Here is a 27,347-nt window from a genome sequence, read left to right as displayed (position 1 = left end):
TGGCCCCGGGCTGTGGGGAGCGCACCTCGCCAGCCAAGCTTTCTGAGCTAGACTAGGTCTGGGGCCGGAGACACCCGGGTCAGGCGTCGGGGCAGGGTGGGACATGTGCAGGAGGCCGCCCGCCTGGGCGCTCTGTCCCCGGGGTGGGCAGAGTGGAGGGAGGTGGGGTCCCGACCAGTCGTCCTGGGCTTAGCTGCCCCTCCTTCCCCGGCTGGGACTTCGCAGGGAAGTTGCTCAGCGCAGGAGGGGCGGGCCCTGCGGGGTGGGCGTTGCCGCGCTCGGCCCCGCCCAGCCCTACAGGTAGGGGCGCATCCCGCCCCGGGAGCTGGTCTGATCCTGCGGGGCGCGGAGGGGACCCCGCTGGGTTTCACTTCCAGGCCCGGCCCTGGTCAGCGCGTCCTAATTTGGTCCGGGGACGTCGCCCGGGCCACACATCCCGTGGCGCCCCTGCCCGCAACCGGCCCGGGAACCTGGAGCCACCTCCGGCTTGTCCTGCGCCCTGTGGGGACCGCGCCGATACCCCGGGGAGAGGCTGGGTCCCCGGAGACGGAGTGGGCCAGGCGGGCACACCAGCAGGCGGCCCCCTCGCAGCGCGAACTGGGGCCGGAGGTCGGGGTCGCCCTGCCCGCGCCGATCCAGAGGCGGCCCTGCCCCCGCGGCCGTTCTGCTCTGCACCGTTAGCGGGTTCAGACCCGGCGCCAGAGCCCCCTCGCCTCCACCGCACCCCCATCTCCTCTGCCCCCCCGGGGTACGGCCAGGGCGCGGAACCGGAGCCCTGGGGACAGGGGAGGTGGGCGCAGAGTCTGCACGCAGCTCGCCCATGCCGGGCCGGCCGCCGGACACTACCCCGAGGCAGCGAACTCGGAGGCCTCGGGCCAGGAGATGGCGCCCTGGCCGGCCGCGGCGGCCCCGGTTCCCAGCCAGGCCAGTGTCGTTCCCAGGTGGGCCGCCAGGTGGGGAGTCGGCCGCACCTGCCTGCCCCGCCCCCCCGCCCCGAGCCCGCTGGCCCCCCCTGGGTCTGGGGAGGTACCCGGTGCCGCCTGCCTCCGATGAGTCACTGCCCCCCTAGGGTGACGCAGAGCGCTTGGGAGTGGCCTGTGACCTCAGGCAGTATTGACGAAGGGAGAGAAGGTGGGATCCGGGTCAGCCTGCACTCAGGGCGGCGACGCACCGGCAGGGCCACCCCACCCCAATGTATGGAACGCCTCTGTGCAGGGGTGGCCAGCACCCACAGAGGGACCCCAAAGCTAGGGCTGCTCTTGGACCTGACGAGTCTGTTGAATACATGACAGTACCCCAGGTAATGAATTCAGAGAGAAGGCAAGGGAGACTCAGAGAGGTTGAGGTTGGTTCCCGGTCACACAGCAGGACAAGGGGAGCCAGAAATGGAGGGGCGGGACCCTGAGCGCCACCCCCACCCCAGCCCCACTATGCACACCCTGTTGTCTGTGGGATGCCAGGGTTGGGGGGGAAGGGGGGGTAGGCGCTGGCAGGGGGCAGACTCAGGGGCCCTGCAGTGTTACACCAGGGTAGTGGGGAGCCATGAAAGACCCTGGGTTGGGGGGGGGCAGAGGGCAGAAACAGGAGTAGTGAGGGATGCAGAGAGTCAGATGGGGTCAGGTCACTGCTGAGGAAGGACAGAAGACACCCATGGGCATGTGGCCAGGGTAGCACCTCCACCTCTCTGGGTGACAGGTGAGTCAGCCTCCACCCTCCTGTCCACCGGATTGTGGGAATGAATCACCACAGGGAGCCAGTCCCCAGGAGCGGCCCCGCCCACCCACACCCAGGGAGCCTCGGGTTTGCTGTGCAGACCCCTCCTGCCAGCCCCCACAGCTTCCACGTGGCTGGCCCAGCTGGGAAGGGACAGGCCTGGGGCCTGTCAGGATTTTGAGTCCTGCATCCGCAGTGGCCTGTATTCCACCCTCCAGGCAGGGAGGGAGTGTCAGGTTGAAAATGCTCCCTCGGGCTTTGAAGGCTTGGCTGCCAGGCTCTTGCAGAGTTGCTGTTGGGGATCCTGATCCAACGTCTGTGCTCATTAGCGCTTCTCCCGGGCGTCAGCATTCTCGCTGGGCTCCCGGGGGCCTATCCCCGCTGAACCCTGGGAACGCCTTCTCGTCCCTGCTTGGCCACGTCTAGGCCCTGGCTGCTCAGCGCCTTCAGTTCTTGGGAATTTTCTTTTCTTTTTTTTTTTTAATTTTTTTTTTTTGTTACAGATGTTTCTCCTTTTTTACCCCCATTGGCACCCCCGTCCCCGGCTTTGTTGTCCATGTCTATTGGTTATGTATATCTTGGGAATTTCCTTTTATTATTTATTTCACAATGTCTTTCCTGTTTTATGTTTTCAGTCCTTTTGGGGGAGGATTTCTATTACTTGGATGTCATAGCTTCTAGATGAATCTGTAATATTTTAATAATTTTTCTTCTACTTGTCTTTGTTTTGCTTTATTAACTTTCTGGGGTTTTATTCTTACTTCTCTGACCCTGCAGTGGGATGCTTCATTCCTGTTGTTACAGCTTCCACCCACTTTGTTTGGAGACACTTTCACTCACTAAGTTGTTGACATTCGCCACATCGTCCTGTTCTGAACGGTTTGGGAGTGTCTCCTCAGGCCAGAAACGGTATCTTTTACATGACCACAGTACCATCCATCTAATCTGCATTCCCACGGTGACAAATGTCCCAATAATGTCCTCTGCAGCATTTTTCCTGCCCTGATCCGGGATTCCACACACTGGAGTCGTCATAAACTCTATCATACGCTTACTCCTCCAGGCCTCGTGCCTGTTCTCCGCACGCTTACAGCGTCACCTACAGGTGAGGAGGTTTTTATAAGCGCAGACCAGCACTAGCCTCGAGCTGAGTGGGGTGGCGCTGTCCCCATAGGAGCCACTAGATGAAGGACTGTGACCATGTGCAGAGCCTGTCTCACTGGAGGATGAGGACATGGCCCACTGCTGTTTTGTCCTGGAAGTCAGATACGGGTCCCCAGCAAGGTTCTGGCACACAGTGGGACTTAACCAGGGCCCGTGATTGCTTGGTGCCAGGGGTCTGGATCTTTTACAGTGGCTGACCCTCTGCAGATAGATGTGGCATCGTGCAGCCCGTCTGTGTGCATGTGTGTCTGCGTGTGCATGTGTGCTACATGTCTGTGTGCACGTGTGTCTTTGTGCATGTGTGACTGCATTCATGTCTGTGTGCATGTGTGAATGGGCATGTGAGCGTGTGTTTTCCTATGAAGGTGCACATGGATGGGGGCAGAGTAGAAGCTGCCATGGTCACCTGTGGAGTTGTGAGCTCATAACAGATGTTGACACAACTTGGCCTCACACCTGCGTGTCTGGAAACTCAGGTGAACAGCAAGTAGGTATTTGTTTTCTTAGAATTGGTCTGGCCCTCACTCAGCCTCATGCAGCCAGGGGTTCACTCTGAGATATTCTTGTGAATGCTACCCTCTTGTCCGAGGTATGTGCAAAGGTCCTGGGGTTTGGGTATTGAACGATTGCCCAGTGTTCATGGGGCATCTCGGGTTGTTCAGATGTCCTCAGTCCTGTCCTGATAGTCCTCTGGAGACTTTTGGCATCGTTAAGGCCCAGAGGCCTCTGGTCTTTCCATCCCCTGCAAGCTGCCCTCCCTGCCCTCCCCATCAGACGGCCCTCCCTCTTACGGTTTTGCAGGATACAAAAGCCAGGAGAATGCCGCAGCTTTCTGCCCTGACAGTCCCAAGCGGCTTGCCCAGCCCAGCCAGCAGCTCTGTGCTTGAAGGGGAAGGGGGACAGGCAGGAGAGAGGTCCACAAAACCCAGTCTTTCAAGGGGCTGCCTGCCAAGTCCAAGGAGGGGGGTGGTAGATAGGGGCGCTGAGGGGTGGGGGTGGGGTGGATTTTCACGCGGAGCAGGCAGGGGGTGCAGACGGGGCACCCCCGGTGTCCGCACCCGCAGCCCGGTCTGAAGCGGGGAGCCCTCTCCACGCTGCTCCTTGCAGCACTGCCCCTCAGCTCTCCAAGGGGAGCTGTCACCCTAAACCGCCGCAGGCCTCCAGTAAACCAACCCATGAGGCCCGAGTAAGAGAAGTGGGCCCTGCCCACGTGTAAGTGGAACTGTGCAGCCCAGGGAGCCCAGCCATGAAAAAATCATGAGGTAACCAAGCTGGGGCCTGTGTTCAGGAACAATGCAGGAGGCGGGGCCTTGGGCGCCAGCCAAGTTGGACCCCAGGAGCAGGCATTGGGCCCAGGATCCAGAAAATCAGAGCCCGGGCTGTGCCCACCAGCGCCCGGACTGGCAGGGTGGCCTTGGCCTCGGGGGCAGAGGCCCAGCAGGGTGTTGGCCAGTGTGGTCTGACCACAGAGGGGCAGAATACCAGGGCAGGGCAGGACCCAAATGCCGCAGGAGCAGCAGGTGGCCGGGGCCTGGGGCTGAGGGGCTCTGGGAGGCAGGGCGGGCACTGGGGCTGTGCGGCTGGTGAAGCCCAGAGCAGGGCCAGACCTGGACCTGGGAAAGGTGCCACCTGTGGCGGTCCCTCCACCCGGCTGCTGCCTGGGCCTCCGTCCTGGGCCATTTCCCAGTTTCCAGGGCTCCAGGCCAGCTGAGGCGGAGAGCCCCCCCCCCCCCAGCCCGCACACGCACAGGGCGGTGCCAGCTCACACCACCAGCATCAGCGTTGCCGGGCACCCAGCCCAGTGCACGTGCTGGTCGTCATGGCAGCAAGCTGCGCGCTGGCAGGAGCCCAGGCTGGCGCTAGCGTGCAGGGCCAGTGGTCCAGACATGCTGAGGCAGGGGTCCTTTCTCTGGTGGCCCCAGAGGGGCCTGCCTGGGTGGAGGGGGTCGAGGACCCTTCGAGAGCCCAGGCCTGCTCATCCCCCAGCCCCCTGGGAAAGTAGTCACTTCCTGAGAGCTCCCAGATGGGTGCCGGGGCTGGGGGGCCCTTGAAACGCCCTCTCTGCTCCTGGCCCCAGCTGGACACTCCCTACAAGGGGGCGAGGCCAAAGACCAGCCTGATCTTGTCTGCTGGGCACTTCTGACAGCTGAGGGACCCCTGCCTCCCAGGCCCAGCTACGGCCATGAAGGTCCCTCTGGCTGTGACCAGCCCCAAATCCTACTCCCTGAGGAAGGGGCCAGGGTGCTGCTCACTCACACGGCCTCCTGGTGCCCCTAGGAAAAGGCACCCCTCAAGTCAAACGTGTTTAAGATGGTGCATCAGGTGGTCTCAGGGGCAGCTGGGACAGTGGGCACACGCTGGGCACACCCCCCGCCCCCAGGAGGGACTGTGTAGGGTTCAGAGGTGAGTGGGGGTGGGTGAATAGAACCCCCACAGTGGCAGGCTGGACAGGCACGGTGGCGGGCACGTTTGTGTGGACATGCAGGGCACAGCCAAAGGTTCCAAGGGTCCCACGAGAGGGGTGCTCCACAGTGCCAGGGGCGGAGCACCGAACCCACCGGCTGGGGAGCAGTGCACATCTGGGCTGTGGGGCCTGAGCCGACTCCCTAGGGTGGTGCCTGATCACCCGCAGGGGGTCCAGGGAGCGCTCAGGCCTGGGCAAACCCAGCAGTGGCTGTGGCTCACTCTGCCCATCCTTGTCCTTGTGCATTTACACTCACACACACTCACTCTCACACACTCACAACATTCACACCCCCACATGCATACACTCACACACACCCCCACACACATACACTCACACACACACACATATACTCACAAACACACACCCACACACATACACTCACACACACCCCCACACATACACTCACACACACACCCCCACACATACACTCACACACACCCACACACACATACATTACTCACAAACACACACCCACACCCACACGTACACTCACACACACACACACATTCACACACACACCCCCCCACACATACACTCACACACACCCCCACACACATACACTCACACACACACACACATACACTCACACACACACACATACTCACAAACACCCCCACACATACACTCACACACACACCCCCACACATACATTACTCACAAACACACACACACGTACACACACACACTCTTATGCACACACACACTCACACACACATTCACACCCCCGCATGCATACACACACACACACTCACACCCCCGCACGCACAGCAGAGCTCAGCCCATCACCGAAGAGCCCCTACATCAAACATTCACGAGAACTTACTAAGTACCTACTATGTGCCAGACCCTCGGGGGTTCAGAATGGAACCATGACCCCAGCAGGCACAGGGCAGGGTCTTGGGTCCTGAGGGAGGAGCGGGGAGCAGGGAGGTGACCCCAGCAGGCACAGGGCAGGGTCTTGGGTCCTGAGGGAGGGGCGGGGAGCAGGGAGGTGACCCCAGCAGGCACAGGGCAGGGTCTTGGGTCCTGAGGGAGGGGCGGGGAGCAGGGAGGTGACCCCAGCAGGCACAGGGCAGGGTCTTGGGTCCTGAGGGAGGGGCGGGGAGCAGGGAGGTGACCCCAGCAGGCACAGGGCAGGGTCTTGGGTCCTGAGGGAGGGGCGGGGAGCAGGGAGGTGACCCCAGCAGGCACAGGGCAGGGTCTTGGGTCCTGAGGGAGGAGCGGGGAGCAGGGAGGTGACCCCAGCAGGTACAGGGCAGGGTCTTGGGTCCTGAGGGAGGGGCGGGAGCAGGGAGGTCTGGACAAACTTCCTTCCTCCAAGGGAGCCGGAGCCGGGCGCCACGTCTCAGAGTCCCTCTGGGGCCAGAACGGCCACCGCAGGCTGCCCACCCACCCCACCTGGACTGGGGGGCCCAGAATTGAGACGCCACAGCCGCTTTGGCTTTGCCACTGGGAGGCTGCCCGAGCCAGGCCCGCTTAGAGCCTGGCGGCGGGGCTCACGATGCCCGCGAGCACCCTGCCAACGCCAGTCAGCGCTAATGAGGCCATCATGCTCAGCAGACGCCTGTGCAGCCTGGCCGGGCACTCAGGGTGCAGATGAGGGACCACGGGCTCCGCTGCCCCTTGGGCCCCACGCACAGATGAACTGAGGTTCGGACAGCACTGTGGCTTGCACCCACAGGCCAGGGGGGATCCTCTGCACCAAGGCCTGGTCTGGTCCCCCGGCCCTCCTCAGTGTGCCTGTGCTGGGCTGGGGGAGGGAGGAAGGACTCCTGACCCTGTGTCCGTTCCCAAGTGTGGACCCTGTGCCGCCTGCCCAGCCCACCCCCAGGGCTCACAGGTGCTCGGCCCAAGTCCATCCAGGCTGCTGACTCCCACAGCATGAGGCCCGTCGTGGCCCCGAGAGGCGTGCAGGCGTGTGCCGGGGTCTCGAGGGCCCACGAGGACGGAGCAGGACTCCGGAGGCTGTGGCTGGAAATGCCCCATGGCCCCAGGCCCGGGGCCTTAGGGAGCCCCGAGGGTCACACGCTGTGAAGAGGACACTAACGCTGGCCCAGGCCCAAGCCGGGCAGCTCTGGTTTCACTACTTGGCTCCTGTCCTCTGAGGCAGGTGCAGGAGACAGACAGGCATGTCCAGGCTGAGCAGGCCACTGCAGGTCCCCAAAGACGGCCTCCTGGCGCTCAGCGAGGGGGGGGGTGCAGGGGAGGCCCCAGCAGCTGGAACTGGGAGGTGCTAGTTTGGGGGTGGCCAGCTTCCAGCCTTTCCTGGCTGGCCTCATCCCTCCATGGCCCCCTGGACCCGATCCCATGAAGACCCCACAGCGAGGACAGTTTCTCTGGCAATGTGGATGGCAATTCAGGGGTCCCAAGGCCACCTAACAAGGCTGGCCTGACCGGAGGTCACCCACAGAGGAGGGAGAAGCCTCAGGGGCCCCATGAGGTGCTCAGGGCCCAGAGGTCAGCCTGCCGCCTCCCCGCCGCCCCGTGACTGCTCTGTGCTCACGTTCTCATGTCCCCTCCCCTGTGCAGCCCATTAGCAGGAGTCACTGTCCCCATCACACGGCTGCCCTCTCGGCCTAAGCAGGGGCCCTCTCCCCGGAGCCCGGCACAGCCAGGCTGCCCGACCCAGTGGGTACAGGGTGAGCAGCTGCCTCTGCACCCTGGCTCGGGTCCGTGTGCCCCTCGCTGGCACCGACACCCCACTTGCTGCTCTCCCAGCCTCAGCCGCCCTTGAGGAGCATCAGGGCCAGGGCTGCAGGCCGCCTCCGAGGGAGCCGCGGCCGCGGGGTGGGGGCCTCGCCCTGCTCCTGGCAGCGGGAATCAGACGCGGTAACTGGATCTGGCCGAGCTCTGGCGGCTGCCGAGGGTGGAGGGCTGTGATCGGGTTGCCGTGGCACTGTTTTCCACCGGGTGGCTTTTTCTACATCGGGAAAGAGCTGGGCTGGGCTGGCGAGTTGGTGCCGTGGGTCTGGGGGCCTGAGGTGGGGGGACAAGAAGGAGAGAGGCCAAGAGGTGCCGGAGCCACGAGGCAGTGCAGGGGCCCATCCTGCTCCCCAGCAGCCACTGGGGAGGACGAGAAGGTGCTCAGGGCTGCGGGAGGGGCGTCCTCCAGCCCGGAGGGTCCAGCTCCGTCCCCATGCCACCCTGGAGTGGCTGAAATCCAAGCTGGGGTAACGGCTGTCCCTAAGCCGGCCCAGCTCTGATCCGCCTCCCACCCGCCCTCTGCTGCCCACGGTCATGTAAGAGCTGCCCGGGCCCACAGCCACTGGTCAGAGGCGGCGTCCAGCGGGCAGCGGGTCCATGACGCTGGTGGGGCCTGGGGGCCACAGGCCAGCCCCGCCGAGCTGGGCATCAGGCGGCCGCTGGGGGCCGTGAGCACACAGAGAGCTTCCCTGGCCCCTGTCGGGCTGTTCCCAAGATGCCCACCAACGGCCTACACCAGGTGCTCAAGATCCAGTTCGGCCTCGTCAACGACACTGACCGCTACCTGACGGCCGAGAGCTTCGGCTTCAAGGTCAACGCCTCCGCGCCCAGCCTCAAGAGGAAGCAGATGTGGGTGCTAGAGCCCATCCCGGGCCACAGCACGGCCGTCCTCCTCCGCAGCAGCCACCTGGGCCGCTACCTGTCGGCGGAGGAGGACGGGCGCGTGGCCTGCGAGGCGGAGCTGCCCACCCGCGACTGCTGCTTCTTGGTCCTGCCGCAGCCTGACGGGCGCTGGGCGCTGCAGTCGGAGCCCCACGGCCGCTTCTTCGGCGGCACCGAGGACCGGCTGTCGTGCTTTGCCACGGCCATCTCGCCGGCCGAGCTGTGGACGGTGCACCTGGCCATCCACCCGCAGGCCCACCTGCTGAGCGTGAGCAGGCGGCGCTACGCGCACCTGTGCCCGCAGGAGGACGAGATCGCGGCCGACAGCAACACGCCGTGGGGGGTGGACGCGCTCATCACCCTCATCTTCCAGAACGGGCAGTACTGCCTGCGGTCCTGCGACAGCCGCTACCTGCGCAGCGACGGCCGCCTGGTCGGGGAGCCCGAGGCCCGGGCCCGCTACACGCTGGAGTTCAAGGCGGGCAAGCTGGCCTTCAAGGACTGTGACGGCCGCTACCTGGCGCCCGTGGGGCCCACCGGCACGCTCAGGGCGGGCCGCAACACCCGGCCCGGCAAAGACGAGCTATTCGACCTGGAGGAGAGTCACCCGCAGGTGGTACTGGTGGCTGCCAACCACCGCTACGTGTCGGTGCGGCAAGGTGAGCGGCGCGGGGCTCCGTGGGGGGGCCCGTCGAGGGGTAGAGGGGGGTGCTGGCGCAGGGGTGGGCCGTGGCCATGTGGGTCCCCGTGGAGGGCTGCTGGCTTTGGGGTCAGAAGGAGGGCGCTCTGTCTCAGAACAGCCAGGCGAAAGCCACATGGGCAGTGCCCAGCGGGGGGTGGCAAGGCCCCCCGCTTCCCATCCCTTCTCTCTCACCCCCTCACTTTCTGAACTTTAAAGGAACTTGGGGAAGGTACCCAGGCCGGGGGGAGGAGCAAGTAGGACCAGAGCAGTGGTCCCCACACCCCCAAATGGCTGACCGGGGGGTCCTCGTCCAGCCCCTGGAGTGGGGGGGACCTTGGGGTTCCTCCAGCCCTGGGGATGTAGGGAGCAGATTGCTCCTCCCGGGCCTGTGCTCCCTGGCGGGAGGGCCCTGTCTGCCTGGTGGGTTTGGCCTGGCTCCCCTGCCTCCTGGACCACTGGCCACCAGCCCCGTGTGACTGGCGGGCCCTGCCACACGCAGGCCTGTGGGATGACGGGGCAGCTCCTCCTTCCCCGCGAGGAAGCGAGGTCCCCACGCTGTCCGGAGCAGCCGCAACCCAGGCCAGCTGCCTCCCACTTGCGCTCTTGACTCTGTGCACCCGGGATTATCCAGACACACCTTGGCCTGGCCCAGGGCCACCCCCACCCCGTCCAGATGGCAGAGGCCCAGTCGGGAGCACCTGGGAGGAGTGGCCCCGCCGTGGCTGCAGTCAGAGTCCTCCAGGCCAGTCCCGTGCAGGGGCAGGATTCCAGCACCTCCCCAGCATTCGTCCTGTTGGGTGGCCAGGTCCTGGGTGCGACGGAGCGCACAGCCCAGGTCCCTCCCACCGCGGGCCTTATGGTCCAGCGACTGGCATTGGCCTGAGCCACGCCCACCTGTGGCTTGTCAGTAGGATGCGGGCACCTTGTGAAAAGCTTCCTCTGAGTCAAAGGAGATGCTGGGTACAAAGTACATGTTCAGTTTGTGAGCCAGACTCATGGTCGTGTGGGAGGTGGTGGTGGTGGTAATGGTGTTGATGGTAGTGGTTTTTATGATGGTGATATTTGTAGTGATGGTAGTTAGCGGTGGTGGTTTAGAGATGATAATGGTGGTGGTGGGGATGGTGGTGTTGATGGCAGTGGTGTTGGTAGTGGTGGTGATGGTGTGTTGGTTTGGAGATGGTGATGGTGGTGGTGGGCTGTTGGTTTGGAGATGGTGATGGTGGTGGTGGGGTGTTGGTTTGGAGATGGTGATGGTGGTGGTGGGGTGTTGGTTTGTAGATGGTGATAGTGATGGTGGTGTGTTGGTAGTGGTGGTGATGGTGTGTTGGTTTGGAGATGGTGATGGTGGTGGTGGGCTGTTGGTTTGGAGATGGTGATGGTGGTGGTGGGGTGTTGGTTTGGAGATGGTGGTGGTGATGGTGGTGTGTTGGTAGTGGTGGTGATGGTGTGTTGGTTTGGAGATGGTGATGGTGGTGGTGGTGTGTTGGTTTGGAGATGGTGATGGTGGTGATGGGGTGTTGGTTTGGAGATGGTGGTGGTGGTGTGTTGGTTTGGAGATGGTGATGGTGGTGATGGGGTGTTGGTTTGGAGATGGTGATGGTGATGGTGGTGTGTTGGTTTGGAGATGATGATAGTGGTGGTGGTGTGTTGGTCTGGAAATGGTGATGGTGGTGGTGGTGTGTTGGTTTGGAGATGGTGATAGTGATGGTGGTGTGTTGGTTTGGAGATGGTGATGGTGGTGGTGGTGTGTTGGTTTGGAGATGGTGATGGTGGTGATGGGGTGTTGGTTTGGAGATGGTGATAGTGATGGTGGTGTGTTGTTTTGGATGGTGATGTGTTGGTTTGGATGGTGATGGTGGTGGTGGGGTGTTGGTTTGGAGATGGTGATAGTGATGGTGGTGTGTTGGTTTGGATGGTGATGTGTTGGTTTGGAGATGGTGATGGTGGTGATGGGGTGTTGGTTTGGAGATGGTGATAGTGATGGTGGTGTGTTGGTTTGGATGGTGATGTGTTGGTTTGGAGATGGTGATGGTGGTGATGGGGTGTTGTTTTGGAGATGGTGATGGTGGTGGTGGGGTGTTGGTTTGGAGATGGTGGTGGTGGTGAGGGACAGTGTCGTAGGGACCATTTTTCATCCACTGGGCCACGCAGGATCTGATCCCACACCTTTGATGGGGGAGCCCCCACTGACAGCCAGAACCACCTCCCCTTGCGGAAGCTGAGGTAACTCCCCCGTGTCCCCTTGCTGCCCTTGCAATAAGCCTGGCGGCATGTGGCCTGGCCCCCGTGCTCGCCGACTTGGCGTCCCTGCGTGGAAGCAAGCTGTGGCCGCTCCGTCCTGGAGGGCCCCAGATGTGTGGCAGCTGCATCGCGGGCGCTGAGAGGAGCCTGGAGACGGTCACTGTCCTGGCCGGGCAGCCCCTAGCCCGCGCCTCCCAGTGGGCTGCGGCACCCCCTGCTGGCCTGTGTTCCCCTGGTGTCTCTGTTTTGCTGTCCCCGGCCTCCACTGACGCCGCGTTTGCTGCTGCCAGTGACCGGAACGACACTGGTTCTCTCATGAAGGGGTGTCTGGAGGCAAGGGTTGGGGTGTCCCAGGCAGGACAGCCTTGCCAGCTCAGTGACATTACCCAAGTCCGCCGCTCCTTGAGGAACAGCTCGCCCTCATGGTCACAGGACAGCTGCCGCTGTTCCGGGCCTCACTTCTAAACAGGACACAGTCCGGAGGAAAGAGGGGCCCGGGCTCTCCTCGGGACTGCAGGAGTCAGGAAGGTTCTTCTGTAAACCCCTGCAGGCCCCCGGGTGCTCGCACACCGCTTGGTGACCAGTCCCTCCCGGAGTGGGGTCTGTGCTCTGCGGGCACCAGCCAGGACTCCAGGTGTCTCCCGCCTCGCGGTCAGGCCCCGGCAGCACTGTGAGATGGAGCCCAGACCTCATCTGCGGGAGGGTGTGCTCTGCACTGCTGGGGCCTCTTCCTCACCCCTCAGGGTGTTGCCTTCCCCGGAGGCCGTTTCTGGCCAGGCCCACACTGGTCACGGAGCTGGACTGTCGTGCGGCCGCCACTCCCCGCAGACCGGACAAGGGCCGGGAGGGAGGGCCGTTTCCCGTGTTGTGCTCAATGGAGAGCGCAGAGCAGCGGGCGCTCACTTAGCTCAGTGCAGCTCACAGACCGGAGCTGGGGGCGGACAAGAACCCGCCAGCCGCCTTCTCCGAGCACTGACTTAGGGGTGAGGGGGCCCAGCCTGGGTGGCGGGGGGAGGCCTCAGCCTCCCCAGCGCCAGCCTGCCCCGTGCCTGGCCTTCCTTCCCAGGGGCAGGGTGGGACAGGATCTGGCTCCGCCCCTCAGGCCCTGGTGGGTTCTGCCGCCACCCCGCCTGCTCCCCCAGCTGGAGATGAGCTGTGACCTGCCACACCACTCAACCTGGCCAGTTGCCATGGAAACAGAAACTGGGTTTATGCATAGATACTGGGAAGGCCCCCAGGGCCTGCTCGGTGCCCCCACCTGGGCATGGATGCCCCTTGGCCCCGGCCCCGGAACCCAGGCAGAGCCTCAGTAGCCCTGCCGTCCTCAAGGGTTCCTGGGGGACCCCACACCTGAGAGGGAGGCTGGGGAGGTGACTCGGGCTCAGCCCCTGCGCAGTGCCAGGAGTGAACCCCAGGCCTGGGCTGTGTCCTGAGCCATGGCTCTGGGGAGGACAGGGACCCCACTGTGCCCACACAGTGGCTTAGGGCGAGTTATAAATAGCAGATTACCTGCTGATTAGCAGGCTGGGACTTGTCAGCACGGAAGGGCCTCGCTGGCTGCGCTCGGAGCTGGGCCAAGGAGCTAAGGGAGGGTGTGGGGTGCCCTGTGCCCACATGGCCCCGGGGGCGGAGCTCCCAGACCCTCTGAGAAGTGCCTTCTAAATCCTCCCATGTTCTAGATGAGCCCCTCTGGCTTCGGGGTTGCCCCAAGAGCTGCTTGCCCACCCCTCTGCTCCCCACCCACCCAGGGAGAGGCGTGAGGGGCTTCCCATCTCCTCCCTCCAGGGGTCAACATCTCAGCCAACCAAGATGAAGAACTGGATCACGAGACCTTCCTGATGCAAATTGACCGGGAGACAAAGAAGTGCACCTTCTATTCCAGCACTGGGGGCTACTGGACCCTGGTCACTCACGGGGGTATCCAGGCCACAGCCACACAAGTGTGAGTGTACCATCCTACACCCATCACCTTTACTTCCACCTCCACCAGCACCTCCACCACCAGCACCTCCACCTCTACCACCACCACCTCCTCCATCACTACCTCCACCATCACCTCCATCACTACCTCTACCACCACCACCACCTCCATCACCACCTCTACCACCACCACCTCCATCACTACCTCTACCATCACCTCCGCCACCCCCTCCACCACCACCCCCTCCACCATGAGGATTTTGTAGCAGCCCAGCCAGGGAAGAATGCCTACTGGGGGGGGGGGGGGTCGTCAGCTCTTAATGAAGGTGGGCATATCAGTGGAAGGCAAGTGCCTGTTCCCCTGTGGGGTGGTACTGGACCTGAGGGGGAGGAGGAACCCTGGCCCTGAGCCCCCATGTCCTGCTGCTCTGAAGGGACCTTGTCCTGCCCCCAGTTCGGCCAGCACCATGTTTGAGATGGAGTGGCGTGGCCGGCGGGTGGCCCTCAAGGCCAGTAATGGGCGCTACGTGTGCATGAAAAAGAATGGGCAGCTGGCAGCCATCAGCGACTTCGTGGGTGAGCACTCCCCGCCTGACTGGGTGACCGGGCTGGACCCTCTGCCCAGGGACAGCGCCTGCTCAGAGACCCCGTGTCCACCCAGAGCTGCCCCCCGCCCCCCATGGATCAGGTGCTGTCCTTGGCACTAGTCACATTGCTGCTGTCAGGGGAACAGTTAGCTCCCAGAGGGCGCTCATCTCCCCGCACCTCCGGGAAGCCCTGGGTCAGGCGGAGCCCCTTGCGAGGTCACGAGAACAGTGACGGCAGGTCAGGGCCAGAAGCCCGGAGGCCGGGTCTGCTGGGAGCTTTCTGGGGCGCCTCTCTGGCACCCCACCGACCGGCTAGGACAGGGAGGCTCTCTGCAGGCCAGGACGAGGAGTTCATCCTGAAGCTCATCAACCGGCCCATCCTGGTGCTGCGCGGCCTGGACGGCTTCGTGTGCCACCGCCGCGGGTCCAACCAGCTGGACACCAACCGCTCGGTGTACGACGTCTTCCACCTGAGCTTCAGCGACGGCGCCTACCAGATCCGAGGTGCAGATGGCGCGGGAACCGGGGCGAGTGGGGGCGCGGGGCGGAGCTGGGGGAGCCGCGGGCCGGAGCTGGGGGGGGGCGCGCGGGCCGGAGCGACCCCCGACGCGTGCCCTCCCCCAGGCCGGGGCGGCGGGTTCTGGCACACGGGCAGCCACGGCAGCGTGTGCAGCGACGGCGAGCGGCCCGAGGACTTCCTCTTCGAGCTCCGCGAGCGCGGCCGCCTGGCCATCCGCGCCCGGAGCGGCAAGTACCTGCGCGGCGGGGCCTCGGGGCTGCTGCGCGCGGACGCGGACGCGCCGGCCGGCGTCGCGCTCTGGGAGTACTGAGCGGCCGCGCCCCCATTAAACCGTGTCTGTCGCAGCGGCTGGTGGGCTCAGTGGCAGCGGCGCGGCGGGGCGGGCTGCGCCTGGTGACTCGGCGCGGGGCCTGGACGCCGCCCTCGCTCCCTGCGGCCCCGGTGCCTGCGGCGCGCGACCGCCTCTCCATCCCTCAGTCCCGGGAAATGCTGTGTCCGGGGCTTGCTCGGGAGTAACGTCCACCCGGTCACCGCCCCCACCCCAGCCTGCACAGCCACGGCCCTGGGTCTCGTGTCCTGTCCCCGCCGCACACACCTCCCCAGTCTGGGGAGGAGATGCCCTCTCCACCCAGCGGGACCCGCGGGGAGCAGCCGGGAGGCCCCAGACAAGGCGGCCAGTCGGACGGTCTTAGGGAATCCTGCCAGCATTTGATGAACAAGTGACCTCCACACCTCCCAAACGGCCACGGAGGGCCCTTCTCAGCTCCTGCACCTGCCTCACTGCACCCAGACCCCCAACCCAGGAAAGGGGCTCTCGCCAAGCCCCCTCCTAACCTGCATGGAGATCCTCACCCGCCTTGCCCCACCGCTGGCTGTCTCTCCAAGGGCCAGAGTGGATGACCAGACATGGTTCCCCTCTGCCTCCCCAAAGCAGCCAGCACCCAGAGGCCCCAGCTCACAAGGACCCCCACACAGGCTGATGCCTCTCGGGTGGGAGGCACGTCCCCTGGGACGGGGCAGTGGGGCTGGGCGCACAGTGGGAGACAGCACGGGCGAAGCCAGAGAGCCCGGGGGGGGGGGCGAGCTCGGACAGATGACTTAACCAGACAGTCGCCCCGGCCACTTCCTGCAGGACCAGCACCCCCGCAGCCCCAGCCCTTGCTTGGGCCTGAAGTCCCCTCTGGTGAGTCCTGCCCATGTGGCCCAAGGAGAGGGGTCAGCAGTCAGAGCGCTTTGTGAAAGGAAGGCGGGGACACACACACACACACACACACACACACACACACACACACACACGACGGGACGGTGCAGAGGTGACGTGTGAACAGGGAGAAGGGGAGGTCAGAAAGGGATTGAGAGGCCCGGGGACACAGAGGACCTGCAGTCACGCGAGGCCTTCCCACAGCTCCTCCCCAAGGACCCCTGAGCCCTCCCCTCACCTTAGGAACAAGGAAGGGCTGGGTTCAGAGGTAGACACCAGTTAACTCAGGGAGGAACAGCCTGGGAGCCCAGCCTGTGGGGATTGAGGTTGCCAAGCTGCGGCCTGTGCTGCCCCCTGGTGGCACCTGGGGAGGGGCCTCCCCTGCAGCCCCAGCCACAGTGCCTTGCCTGAGACACTCTGAGTGTGCCCACAAAGCCTGGGGCAGCGCTGGAGGGGGCAGCGGGAAGAGTGAAGGGGCCAGGGCAGGACACCCTCACACCCCGCAATGGGGTGCAGGCTGGGACCGGGTGGAGAGAGGCTGCGGCTGGGGCAGGCTGGAGCCGAGAGCAGGGGACGTTACTGCAGGGCCAGCCCAGGGCCTCACACAGCCCACTGCACGTGGAGGCCACACTGGGGCCGAGAGGGCCCCCAGGCAGGCGAGGGCTTGGCCCAGCGTTGCCCGGGGCAGCTGTCACCTTCTCGGCTGTGGGGCCCTGGCGCCCACTCCACACCTGCGTGTGCTGTTCCCGAGTGGGCAGGCCTCAGGCTCACCCAGCTCCCACTGTGTCACGGCCGGACTGAGGTGTCCCCTTGAGTCCCGTCTGTCCCGTCCCTCTCCTGCCTCTGCTCAGGGGTACTGTCTCCCCAGGATGCCGTGTGCGGTGCTGCACCCCAGGGCCACAAATAGGCCAGTGCAGGACCCCCGGGTGTGCAGCTGGGGGCTCCGAATCCGGGTCGGAGCACCGCCCATTTGGGGGGGGGTAACAAAAGCAGCGGAGGCAGAGGCAGCTCACAGAAGGGTCCTTTGTGGTGGCAGCAGAGCCCTCAGCCCCACACAGAGAGCACCATGTGACATCCAGGAGTCACCCCAGACTGAAACACCAGCACCGCTGGGCCCACCCACCCACTGGGCCCTGGGTGCCCCAGACCACAGGCACCCGGCTGAGTAGTGTCCAGGTCACAGGCCACCCTGGAGCACCCCCAGTCCTATGCTTTGGTCACAGGCAGCCCCTCCTGGCAGTGTGGAGGCAGGGCCGCGGCACCGAGTGGGTGCAGGGCAGGTGCGGGCAGGCGGTGTTTCCCGGAACGGTGACGGCCAGACACAAACCCGCTCCACGTCCTGCCCAAACCATCTGTCCCTGGCCTCCGGAAGCCGCTGACAATGCCGCTCCTGCTTCTCGCCAGCACCTTGTCCTGAGCTGGGCTTCCGAGTGGAGACTTCCGAGCGGAGGTGATGTCGCCGATCCCACCCCCACGTGCTGGCGGAGACGGCCCAGCGGGAAAGGCTGAGGGCGGAGACACGGGCAGCGGGTGAAGGGAAGGGGTGATGGGAGCCGAGGCCCTGCACCCAGGGCGGACAGGGGCCAGGCAGGCACAGGGCCCGGCGTCCACTCCACGGCCCGCCTTCTCCAAGCACACCCCAGAAGCGGCCAGGTGGCCAGCTCTCCCTGGCCTCCCACAGCCACAACCAGCCGGCACCTGGCGCCAGCTCGAGCCGGAAGGAGCCTTGCGTGTCCTCGGTGCTTCTCGGCTGTGAGTGGCCGGGGGGCGGGGCTGGGAGCTCACCTGGGGTCACAGCAGCAGGAGGCTGGGGCTGCGCAGCTGCTGGTACACCTGCAGGAGTCGCTGGGCGGTGGCGCAGGAGCTGGCTTCGTCCTCCGTGCACAGTCGGTCCCGCAGGGCCTGCACCTCCCGCAGCAGCGTCTGCAGGGGCGCGAGCAGCAACAGCTGGCCCCCCACCCGTCCGCCACCGGTCCCTCTGGGACACAAACCCTGCTTGAGACAGGTTGGGCCTCTGTGTGGGACAACCTGCCCGGCCTCAGGACAGGAAGGCATGGCTGGGCTGAAGGGGAGACCACACCCCACGTGACAGAAGGGTCTGAGCCAACAGGAAGGAGCGGGGCCAGAGACACAAGTGACCAAGCCCACGTTTGGCCAGGGTCGCCCCTACCCGTCTCAGCTGTGAGGCCTGGGTAGGCCGTGCTGGCCAACACATGACCCTGCCACAGACAGTCCTCACTGTCCAGGCTGCTGGGAGGTTCGGGGATGGGACCCCCAGGGCCTCACCTCATGGTTGGCCTGGATCTGGTGGAGGTACTGCATGCGGAGGTCAGGGGGGCTGGAGTCCCGGGCGGCCTGCTCCATGACCATTCTCTGGGGGGACAAAGGACAGGCTGCTTGAGGGTGACGGCAGCACCAGACCTCTGGGCACGAGTCAGCAGCCCCTCCCCTCCCCCGGCTCCCTGCCTCACCCCATTTCCTCCTGGGCCCCTGGGCCGCCCCCTGCGTTGCAGGCACCCACCAGCTCCTGCTGCCCACCCTCCCGCGTCCTTGCTCCTGCCCGGGCTGCAGGGTCACTCAGGCCACTGCAGGGCTGCTCTGAGGCCTGCGTTCTGGGGGAGCCACCCTGGTTCCCAGGGCTCAGACCCCAGTTCCAGACAGGCACGGAGAGGCCCTGCTGCCTCTGGGCAGAGCCCCGAGGACATGGGGCCACGGTGGGGCCACAGGAGGGCCCAGGAGACGCTGCGCACCCAACAGGATCCAGAAACCCTGAGGGGCTAACTGTCCGGCTCAGGGCGGCCATGCCCACAAGGTCAGGGGCGCCCGCACACTTCAGGCCCAGCAAGAGGGCCGGGACCTGCTTGGCTCCTCCCTGGGCAGAAAAACGCAGGAGTCGGGCCTGCTGTCGGCACAGAGCGGGGACCATCTGAAGGCAGGCGCCCCCGGTGGGCAGAGCCTGACAGGGGGCACTCCCGCCACCCGAAGGTCAGGACCAAATTCCTGAGCCTGGGCACAAAGCCTCGGGACATGCCCGGCAGGGCCGTCACGGCAGAGGTGATAACTGGGGTCACGGCGGGATGGGATCAGGGGTCGCAGAAGGGCCATGGTGCCCTGAGAGGTGGTCATCAGAGTTGTCGGCCAGGGTGAGTGCAGGGGTCCGGCTCAGCCGAGGTCCGGAGCAGCCCTCAGACCCTCAGACCCTCGTCAAGGCTCAGATTGTGGGTGCCGACTCTCGGGGCTTGGCCAGGGCCCGGGAGCAGGTGCTGGCGGGTCCCCAGGGGAGGCCGTGCGAGGTGAGGAGCTGCGTCTGGCCAAGGGCACCCTGACACTTTCTGGAACTGACGTTCTTGGAGCCGGAGGCCATGGCCGCAGCCCCACAGCAGTGAAGCAGAGGCCCGGGGGCTGTGGGAGGGGCTGGCCACCCACTCCCACTTCCAGGCAAAGACACGGGGCGTCAGCCGAGCTGACACCTTGTCCTAGAACCTGAGCCCAGGGCCCGGCCTCTCCACGTGGCCTCTGCTCAGCCAGGCAGCGTGGTAACCTCCAGCCGACCTCTGCAGGCGACCAGCAAGGGCCTCTCCCTTCAATCTCGGCCAAGTGGGTCCTGGGCACCCCCTGGGGACTGCAGCAGCCCCCCCAGCTCATCTGCACAACACGTGTGTTTGGAAGCAGAAAGGAGGGGGAGAGACTGGCCGGCACCCCGAGGCAGGGAGCCAGACCCCGTGGTCCGTGCCCCTGCACCTGGTGCAGACGCCCCCGCGGGGCTGACGCACCTGCATACGTCCGACGACAGCATGGTGTGCCCTGCACATGTTGGCCAGAGAGGGGCTCTCCACCTGGACCTCCACAGCCGGAATGGGCCCCGCCGGGCACAGGTCGGTCACCGCCACCTGCAACACAGGAGAAGCCTCGTGCCCACCCCCGACCCCCGGGCTGCCCCCTGTGCCGTCCTGGGCAAAGCCAGGTGCTGGGTCTCTCTGCCCATCGGCTATTCTCACCTAAAGAACCAGCCAGCTGACCCACAGCAAGGCAGCTCCCGTCCAGGAAGCACCCTGCCCCCTATGGTGCTCTCTAGAACAAGGTGGCGGCTGTGACCTGGCCTGGAGCCCTCCCACAGCCCACACTGGGCCACCCAGGTCACCTGACGGCAGTCAGGGTTTCAGGTGTGAAAGCTGGGAGTGGGCTGGGCGGTCAAGGTCCAGATGTGCCCTCCCAGAGGTTTCATCTACACGGAGCTGAAGACGAAACCAGCAGGGCCAGGCTGAGCCAGGTCAAGGGGCTTGCTCTCCACGCACACGGCAGGACGCCAGGGGCCCGGGCACACCAGGCAGGACACTGTCATGGAAGCTCTACCCCAGTGCCGGGACGTGGGGTCCCCAGGGGCTGAGGACCCTGCTGCCCTCCTCCTGCAGGGCCACCTCAAGGCCAAGACAGCCAACCCAGACATGGCTTGGTTGTGAGTGTCAAGGGCTGTGCAGTGGGCAGTGGCCAGGTGCCCGAGGCCAAGGCGGCTGCCACCCACCACCGGGGGGCCATGTCCTGGCCGCCGGGGCTGCTCTGTGCGTCTGCGGCACTGAACGTGAGGGCCAGGCAGGTGTGACCCAGGACGCCTGCCAGGAGTCCAGGAGGGAGGTGTGCGGGAGGAGGGGACACCACTGCACCCGGTAAGTGGCTTCCGTGACTGGCCTGGCCCTCCAGTGATCTGGGCTGAGCGGCTGGGACAGTGTGGTCCCCAGGCGCTGGCTGAGTTCCAGCAGTGTGTGAAGTGCCGGGGGCCCTGCGAAGGGGGTCCTGGCACAGCCGTGCCCCAGACGCCAGCGGACTGGGAAACCTCTACAGGGTGGGCCCACGGGGCGACTCCTCTGGGGCCACCTGGGTATGCTCGGGGACCCCACTGAGAACGGCGGCCATCGAGCCGTGCTCCCGAGGACAGCAGAGCCAACCCCTACTTGCCTCGCGGACGTCAAGGCGGAGCCCAGTGCCATCGGGGGCCAACCCCTCAACAGAGGACAGCGCTTGGGCCCTCACGACGTGTACGGTGGCATTCTCGGCGAGGAGCCACTGCAGGGTGGTGCAGCACAGGGACACGCCTAGGACACACAGGTGTGGGCCATGAGCCGGGACGGGTCCTGGGACAGTGAGGAAGGACCCAGGTCTGCAGGCCTCAGCACAGCCACAGGGCTCAGGGCCCCGAGGCCAGGAGAAGCCAGTCGGTGCCACCAACCTGAGCCACTGTCCCCCAAGGCGGCTCTGAGCAGCTCTGCCGACACCCTGATGGCAGCCACGGAAGGGGGCAGGTACTTGGCGCGCAGGGACTCGGGTCCCGCCGGCTCACCGCCAGGCCTGCGGCAGCTCTCCAGGAAGGTGTCCACGGGGTCCCCGGGCGCCTGCGCGGGGGGCGCGGCCAGGCCAGGAAAGCGCAGGCCCTGCAGCATGTCCACCGTGTGCTCGCTCAGGGGCAGGCAGATGCCCCCCTGTTCAGGCAAAACGTCGGGGGGACACCCGTCCAAGGAGGAGTCCTTGAAAGAGTCCGAGGGGGCCAGGGCCCCGCCCACGACCTCCCTGAGGCTGAGGAAGAGCGCGCAAGACACGGTCAGGGGCAGGCTGAGCACGCCGTCCTCCCCAGGGCCCAGGAGCAGTGTCACCTCCCGCCGGCCGCCGGGCCCAAGCTGGTCCACGGGGACGGTGTAGGTCACGGCCGAGCCGGCTGAGTCCAGGTGTGCGGCGGGGGAGCTGGGGAGCACCTGCAGGCACAGGGCCCAGCCCCGGGCCAGGGTGAAGCTGCTGCTGTTCTCCAGCAAGCAGGTGGCGGTCAGCACGTCCTGCAGCTCCTGGCGGCACCAGGCAGTGGTGACGGTGCACGAGATGGGCCGCGGGCCCTCCCGGCTGGACAGCAGGGCACAGCTCAGGTTCATGGCTTCGTTGAGACACGTCAGGGCCCTGTTCCGCTGATCAACAGCCTTCTTCAGAGAGGACACCCTGGGAGAGCAGGCACCAGGCAGGGGTGAAGAGCCGAGACGGTAGGTGCCACCCCAACCTGGGGTCAGAAGGCTCCAGAACTTGGCTCCAACATGCACCCATGGAGAGCCTGCCTTGGAGACCAGCCCTCCTCGCGCCCTGTGCTGGCCCGTCGCCTGGGCCTGGCCCACCGGCCGGGAGCCAGCCAGCCCCGATAGGGCCACACGGGCTAGAGGGAGCCTGTGCTGGGCTGGTCTCCTGCTGTGCTCCCGAGCTCTGAGGTGGCCCCTCTGCAGCCACAGAGACAGCCCTGCGAGGGGCCGAGCACCACACACGCGGCCCTAGTCCACCGGGGCCTGGAGCCTGACGCTCACTTGGGCCACGGGAGAGGCGCTGAGGGACCTGCTCTCTGAACGGGTCAGGGGAAGGGGCTGCCGGCAGAGGAAGGTCTCTGAGCAGAGGATCTCCTTCACCCCGGCTAGGAAAAGGGGGCAGTCTGAGGAAACAGTGGGGGCTCCTTTTGTCTTCTGAGGGAGCCAGCCTTCCATCAGGCAGTTCGGTCTGGGGCTCGCGCTGGGGACTGGAGGCCAGGTGACGGGCCTGGCCTGGACCAGCGTCCACAGCAGGAGGCTGCCCGCCTCCCAGGGACGAAGCCCACGGCCTACCTCTCAGAGACAGTGCCGATGCCACAGAGCAAATCCTTGATTTTCCGGCCGCTGTTCGCCGCGGTCACCCTGGTGGGACCAGGTGTCTTGGAGCCCAGGTCCAAGCTGCAGCTCATCAAGCGGCCTTTGGCAGACAGGGCCAGGAGCTCGGCGTGCCCTGAGGATGGACACAGGCCGGCCCCAGTCAGCGGGCGGGCAGGGCAAGCTGCCGGGACAGCTCCCCAGACAAGACAAATGCTGGCAGAAAGCAGCACCCAGACGAGGACCCGGGATGACCAGAGCCCAGACACGTGCCGGGGTCTGGACGGAGCTGCCTGGACTCATTATGCACACGTCCCACAGGGCCCTTCCTGGGAGGGGACCTCGAAACAGTGGAGGGGGCATCACGGTGGCACATCACACATGGTCGGGACTAAAGAGGGGCAAACAAGGACCCGTGTGGGTCACATCGGTCGGGCAGGCTGCTGGGCAGAGCTGCTCTGAGGTTCCAGAGAGGGGTGGGTGCCGGAGACCCCTGCCCTCGTTCTGTGTCTCTGTGGCCCTTTCTGGAGCCTGAGTGTCTCTGCTCTCCTGCTCCTGGGCTACCAGGAGCCCTCAGGGACCACGCTTGTCTGTCTGCCTGTCCCCAAGCCCAGCCGCCGTGTGCCCCCCAAGTCCACCCCCCACGGGGCTTCCTTCCCTGTGCGGGCAGTGTCCCCCTCCCCCCGAGCATTTCCCTCACTGCAGAACTGTCCGCACGTGGACCATCTAACAGGAACACGAACTGGACACGCTGCTTGCCCCCCACCCTGGACAGCACACACCCAGGGCTCCGGGAAGCTGCCGCCTCCTGTGCAGAGTGGGCTCGTCAGCAGGCCCTGCGGGGAGCGGAGGCGCGTTTCCTGGCCCTCAGGAGAAATGTCAAGGCCTGAATCTCCCCTGGACTACCTGCACTGCAGGACCTGTCGTGGTGACACTTGCCCTGTGTCACCAGCTGCAGACCACGCCCCCTGGCAGAGTGGCACACACCCCACTCCTAAAGCCACAGGACTCGCACCGTCAGGCGCTCCCGACCCTGACACAGGACTGTCAGCCACGAGGCTGCGGCAGGCGGGAACAAGCCTGCCCTCTCAACAGACAGGAACGAGGCACGGGGAGGACAGGCCAGTTCACAGGGGGGCAAACTGCCCAAGGGGGGCTCCACCCCTCCCCACAGCTTCGGTTTCTCAGGTTTAAACAGTGGCACGTACCTTCAGACACCCTCGGCGACACAGCGAGGGCCACAGCGCTGCAGACGTTCAAGCTGGCAGGACACAGCAGAGAGGGCAGGCCTGCGGGGCCATCGGGCTGCTCGGCGTCCCAGGGGGCACCCCCTCGGGCCAGGTCCACCACGCACAGGCTGGAGGGGGTGCTGTGGTACACACGGCCGTCCCCACCGCAGGCGGCACAGAGCAGCGGCCCCGGCAGGCAGTACTCCCGCAGCTCGGGCACCAGATTCCCTGCCTCATCCCAGCTGGCCTTGATGGCCAGCGTCCGGCCACGGTGACCGAGTGCCACCAGGCAGTCAGAGTGCGCGTCCTCTAGGTCCTCAGCCACTGGTTCTGTCCTCAGGGCCCCGATGAAGATGACAGGTTCCTCCAGGTGATGGAGGATCTTGACAAGGGCCTTTGGGTCCCCAGGGGCTAGCCTGGAGGTGACCAGGGTCTTCAAGATTACACAGCAGAATTGGCCATCGGGGAGACCACATAGGATCACAGGCGACTCTAGGAGACAAGCGTCTACTCCGAAGAGCAGCCCAAAGAGGGCGCCCTCCAGCATGAAGCCCCGGGGACCCTGCAGGTGGCTGTGCAGAGCCCTGGAGCCTGGTGGTGACACGCAGCACAGCACTGGGAGGAAGTGGGGGGCTCTGGGCTTCCCTGGGCTCCCTTCCGGGGGGGTGTAGGTTGACAGCTCCACCTCGCCGATTGGGCCTTTGGCCCTGGGGTCCTGCCCCGGACATGGGCACTCAAACAGCTGCACCTTCCACTGGGCGGGGCCCTGTGCCAATGTGATGAGCTTGTCGTCCAGCACAGTGAACGCGCACAGGGTGGCGTCTGCGAGGACACAGGTGTCTGGGTCCACGGGGATCACAGGGGAAAGGAGCTCACCATCCTCGTGGTCCCCGTCACTCGGGCTCACAGACCTTTGAGAACATCAGGGAGTGTCACTAGGTATTCCCAGGCTGTCTCCATGACAACCTGCCCCTCCCTGGTCTTCACAGGGAGGGTCTCAGAGTCCCACACAGCCCTTGGGCAGTGTGGCTGGCCCCACACCTCCTCCCACCTGCCCCGTGGGCTGCTCTGCTCAGCACTGGTCCACCAGGGACACCTGCACAGGAGGCTTCCGGGAACAGGGGTTCGGATGGAAGTCAGCACAGACCTGTCACCATCCCACACCAGCCGTGAGCAGGCCTGTGTCCAGGCTGTGTGCTGGTGCCTGGGGGGCCTCCCCCCAACACAGTCTCCTCGAACTACTGACCCAGGGACTAGAGGACCCACCTCCGAGGGGCGTCAGGCCAGTGGGGGCAGGTCCTGCTCCTGGCCGCATTCATCCAGCTGCACCCCGTTTACTAAGGATGCTCTGCCAGCCACAGCAGCCTGTCAGGCGACGCAGGTGCTGGCGGGGGGCACACCTGGATTTCTGGGCTGGCTCTGGCCCCCGGCCCACGCGTCTCCATGGCGAGAGCGGCCGGGGGCGGGGGGCTCGCAGGCAGGTGTTTGGGGGCAGCCCAAGCGGTGCCGTCAGCGGCCCCTCCTTACCTGCGCGCCGGGTCCAGAGACAAGCAGTAGACGCCCCTCCGGGCGCACAGCACGAGCAGCGCCCGGCGAAGCGCCAGGACCTCCAGGTGCCACACCTGGGCGGGAAGCCGGTACACCGCCTGCCGTTGGGAGGAGAGGGCGGGCGGAGGCTGCGGGTGAACGGCCGCCCGGAACGTGCCGCCCCCGCCCCCCGCGCGGCCCTCGGCCCGGGACCCCGCGCCCGCCGCTCACGGTCAGCTGCCGCCCCTCGGGGTCGTAGACGTGCACCAGCTCCCGCCCGGTGGACAGGAAGATCTCCGCCCCGGGGCGCAGCACGCGCGGCCTGCCCGCCGCCGGGCCCGCCGCGGGGCCGCTGAAGCCCGCCAGGTAGTGCACGCGCCGCACGAGGCCGGCCATGGTGGGGCCGCCGGCCGGGCGCGCGGGTGGCGTGGGGAGGCCGCTCCGCCTCGGGGCGCCGGGGCGGGGGCGGGAGGGGGCGCGGTACGGCCGCCCACGTTGCGGCGCGGCCTCCGCCGTAAAGCGGCGCGGCGGGGGCGGGGCCGCGCGCCGGGGGCGGGGCCGCGAGGCGGGGGCGGGGCCGCGTGGCGGGGGCGGGGCCGCGCGGCGGGGGCGGGGCCGGCCCAGCGCGGGAGCCGCGGCGGGCGGTTGGGGGGCGGGGCCGCTGCGATCAGGTTCCGGGCGCACAGAGCAGTTTCGCAAACGCGGGAAACCGTGGCCTGTTCCCGCCCGGCCCGTCGTCCTCCGCGGCCCGAGGGGCCTTCGGGGGAACCTTGCGGGTCCGCAGCATCTCCCACGCCCGTGCGGGGCCGCGGCGTGCCCTGGGTCCAGCCCCAAGTTCCGCCCCCTCCCCGCCCCGTGCCCCTTGGAGCCCGCCCCACGGCCGCAGGACGCGTCTCCTGGAGCGGCCGGCTGCCCCTAAAGCGATGGTCTCGGCTTTGGGGAGCGCGTGGACGCCGTGGGGTCAAGGAGCAGCGGTGTCGGCTCTTGCGACTTCCACAGCCGGTGGCTCTGAGCCGAGGGACGGGTCCCTTCCGTCTGACCTGCTGGGCCACACGGACGAAGTGCCTCCCTCGCGCCTGGCACGAGGTGTGCTGGGCTGTGCTGTTTGCTCGGCTGTGCTGTTTGCACGCAGTGGGTGAGCCGGAGGAGTTCTGGGTTGGAAGCAATCACCAGCAGTCAGCCTGGGGCCGAGAGCCAAGGCAGGGCAAGACATCTGTGCCCCCACCGGGCTGTTCCCTCCTCGTCCTTCAGGGCTTGGGAGAGGGGCTGACCACCTGAGACCCAGAGCACCCCTGAAAGGTGCCTGCAGACGCCAGTTACACCGCCCTCCTTTAAGAAGCCAATGGGGCAATCTCTAAAGCCACCCAAGAGGCATATGGGGGGCATGGCCAGGCCTGGCATGTGGAAGGGGCCCCGCTGCCAAACGTTTTCTGGGCTTGGAAGTTAGGCTGGCATTAGGGAGGCTGGTGCCTGCCAAAACAAAAGAACCAGTCGCAGAAGTTCTAACTGCCTTTGCTGAGGTGGAGGCGGGCACTTAACCCCCAGGGCAGCTGGCAGCCACTGTCCCGTCTCGGGGTGCTGGGAGGCGACGTGTGTGTGGCATTTGCAGTTTGCCTTTTGCTCCCTGGTGTTTGGGCCTGAAACGCTAACCTGGATGCTGGGACTGGGAGGGCCAAGGGGGTGCGAGGAAGACCAGCTCCCAGCTGGCCTTCTAAGTGAGGACATGCTCCTTTCCAGAGATGCCCGCTCTGCCCTCACCCGCCCAGGGCAGTGTTCTGAGGGCTCTGCTCACCAAGCCTGTGAGCCACATGCAGGTCCCCACTGGCTGTTTCCCAGCGCGGAGAGAAATACCCTTCTAGGCACTGTT

The 27,347-nt window shown here is 65.7% G+C and overlaps 2 protein-coding genes across 2 annotated transcripts; one reads left to right on the top strand and one right to left on the bottom strand.

Annotated features, from left to right (window-relative positions):
* The first annotated feature begins 8,615 nt into the window (after nucleotides 1-8,615).
* On the top strand, nucleotides 8,616-15,201 carry FSCN2 (fascin actin-bundling protein 2, retinal). The gene is made up of 5 exons (XM_036268910.1): nucleotides 8,616-9,588; nucleotides 13,638-13,794; nucleotides 14,227-14,348; nucleotides 14,696-14,863; nucleotides 14,984-15,201. The coding sequence occupies exons 1-5, from the start codon at nucleotides 8,763-8,765 to the stop codon at nucleotides 15,187-15,189; spliced, it is 1,479 nt and encodes a 492-aa protein (XP_036124803.1). The 5' UTR covers nucleotides 8,616-8,762; the 3' UTR covers nucleotides 15,190-15,201.
* A 1,903-nt stretch (nucleotides 15,202-17,104) lies between these two features.
* FAAP100 (FA core complex associated protein 100) lies at nucleotides 17,105-25,876 on the bottom strand. Its single transcript, XM_036268314.1, has 10 exons — nucleotides 25,712-25,876; nucleotides 25,481-25,599; nucleotides 23,933-24,864; nucleotides 22,704-22,860; nucleotides 21,305-22,059; nucleotides 21,034-21,170; nucleotides 19,854-19,970; nucleotides 18,367-18,453; nucleotides 17,866-18,003; nucleotides 17,105-17,585 (listed from the first exon to the last, which is right to left on the bottom strand). Exons 1-9 carry the CDS (start codon nucleotides 25,874-25,876, stop codon nucleotides 17,872-17,874), a joined length of 2,601 nt encoding a protein of 866 aa, XP_036124207.1. The 3' UTR covers nucleotides 17,105-17,585; nucleotides 17,866-17,871.
* Between the last annotated feature and the right edge of the window lie 1,471 nt (nucleotides 25,877-27,347).

Source organism: Molossus molossus, unplaced genomic scaffold (genome assembly GCF_014108415.1).
Source record: "Molossus molossus isolate mMolMol1 unplaced genomic scaffold, mMolMol1.p scaffold_m16_p_19, whole genome shotgun sequence".
In the NCBI taxonomy this organism is placed as follows: Eukaryota; Metazoa; Chordata; class Mammalia; order Chiroptera; family Molossidae; genus Molossus; species Molossus molossus.
This window is presented reverse-complemented; position numbering and strand designations above follow the sequence as displayed.

Coding starts and splice junctions, on each gene's coding strand:
- FSCN2 (XM_036268910.1), top strand. CDS start 8,763: ATGCCCACCAACGGCCTACACCAGGTGCTCAAGATCCAGTTCGGCCTC. Junction 9,589..13,637: donor CTACGTGTCGGTGCGGCAAG/GTGAGCGGCGCG, acceptor TCCTCCCTCCAG/GGGTCAACATCTCAGCCAAC. Junction 14,864..14,983: donor CGGCGCCTACCAGATCCGAG/GTGCAGATGGCG, acceptor GCCCTCCCCCAG/GCCGGGGCGGCGGGTTCTGG.
- FAAP100 (XM_036268314.1), bottom strand. CDS start 25,876: ATGGCCGGCCTCGTGCGGCGCGTGCACTACCTGGCGGGCTTCAGCGGC. Junction 21,171..21,304: donor CTTGGGGGACAGTGGCTCAG/GTTGGTGGCACC, acceptor TGTGTGTCCTAG/GCGTGTCCCTGTGCTGCACC. Junction 19,971..21,033: donor TCCGCCTTGACGTCCGCGAG/GCAAGTAGGGGT, acceptor CCTGTGTTGCAG/GTGGCGGTGACCGACCTGTG.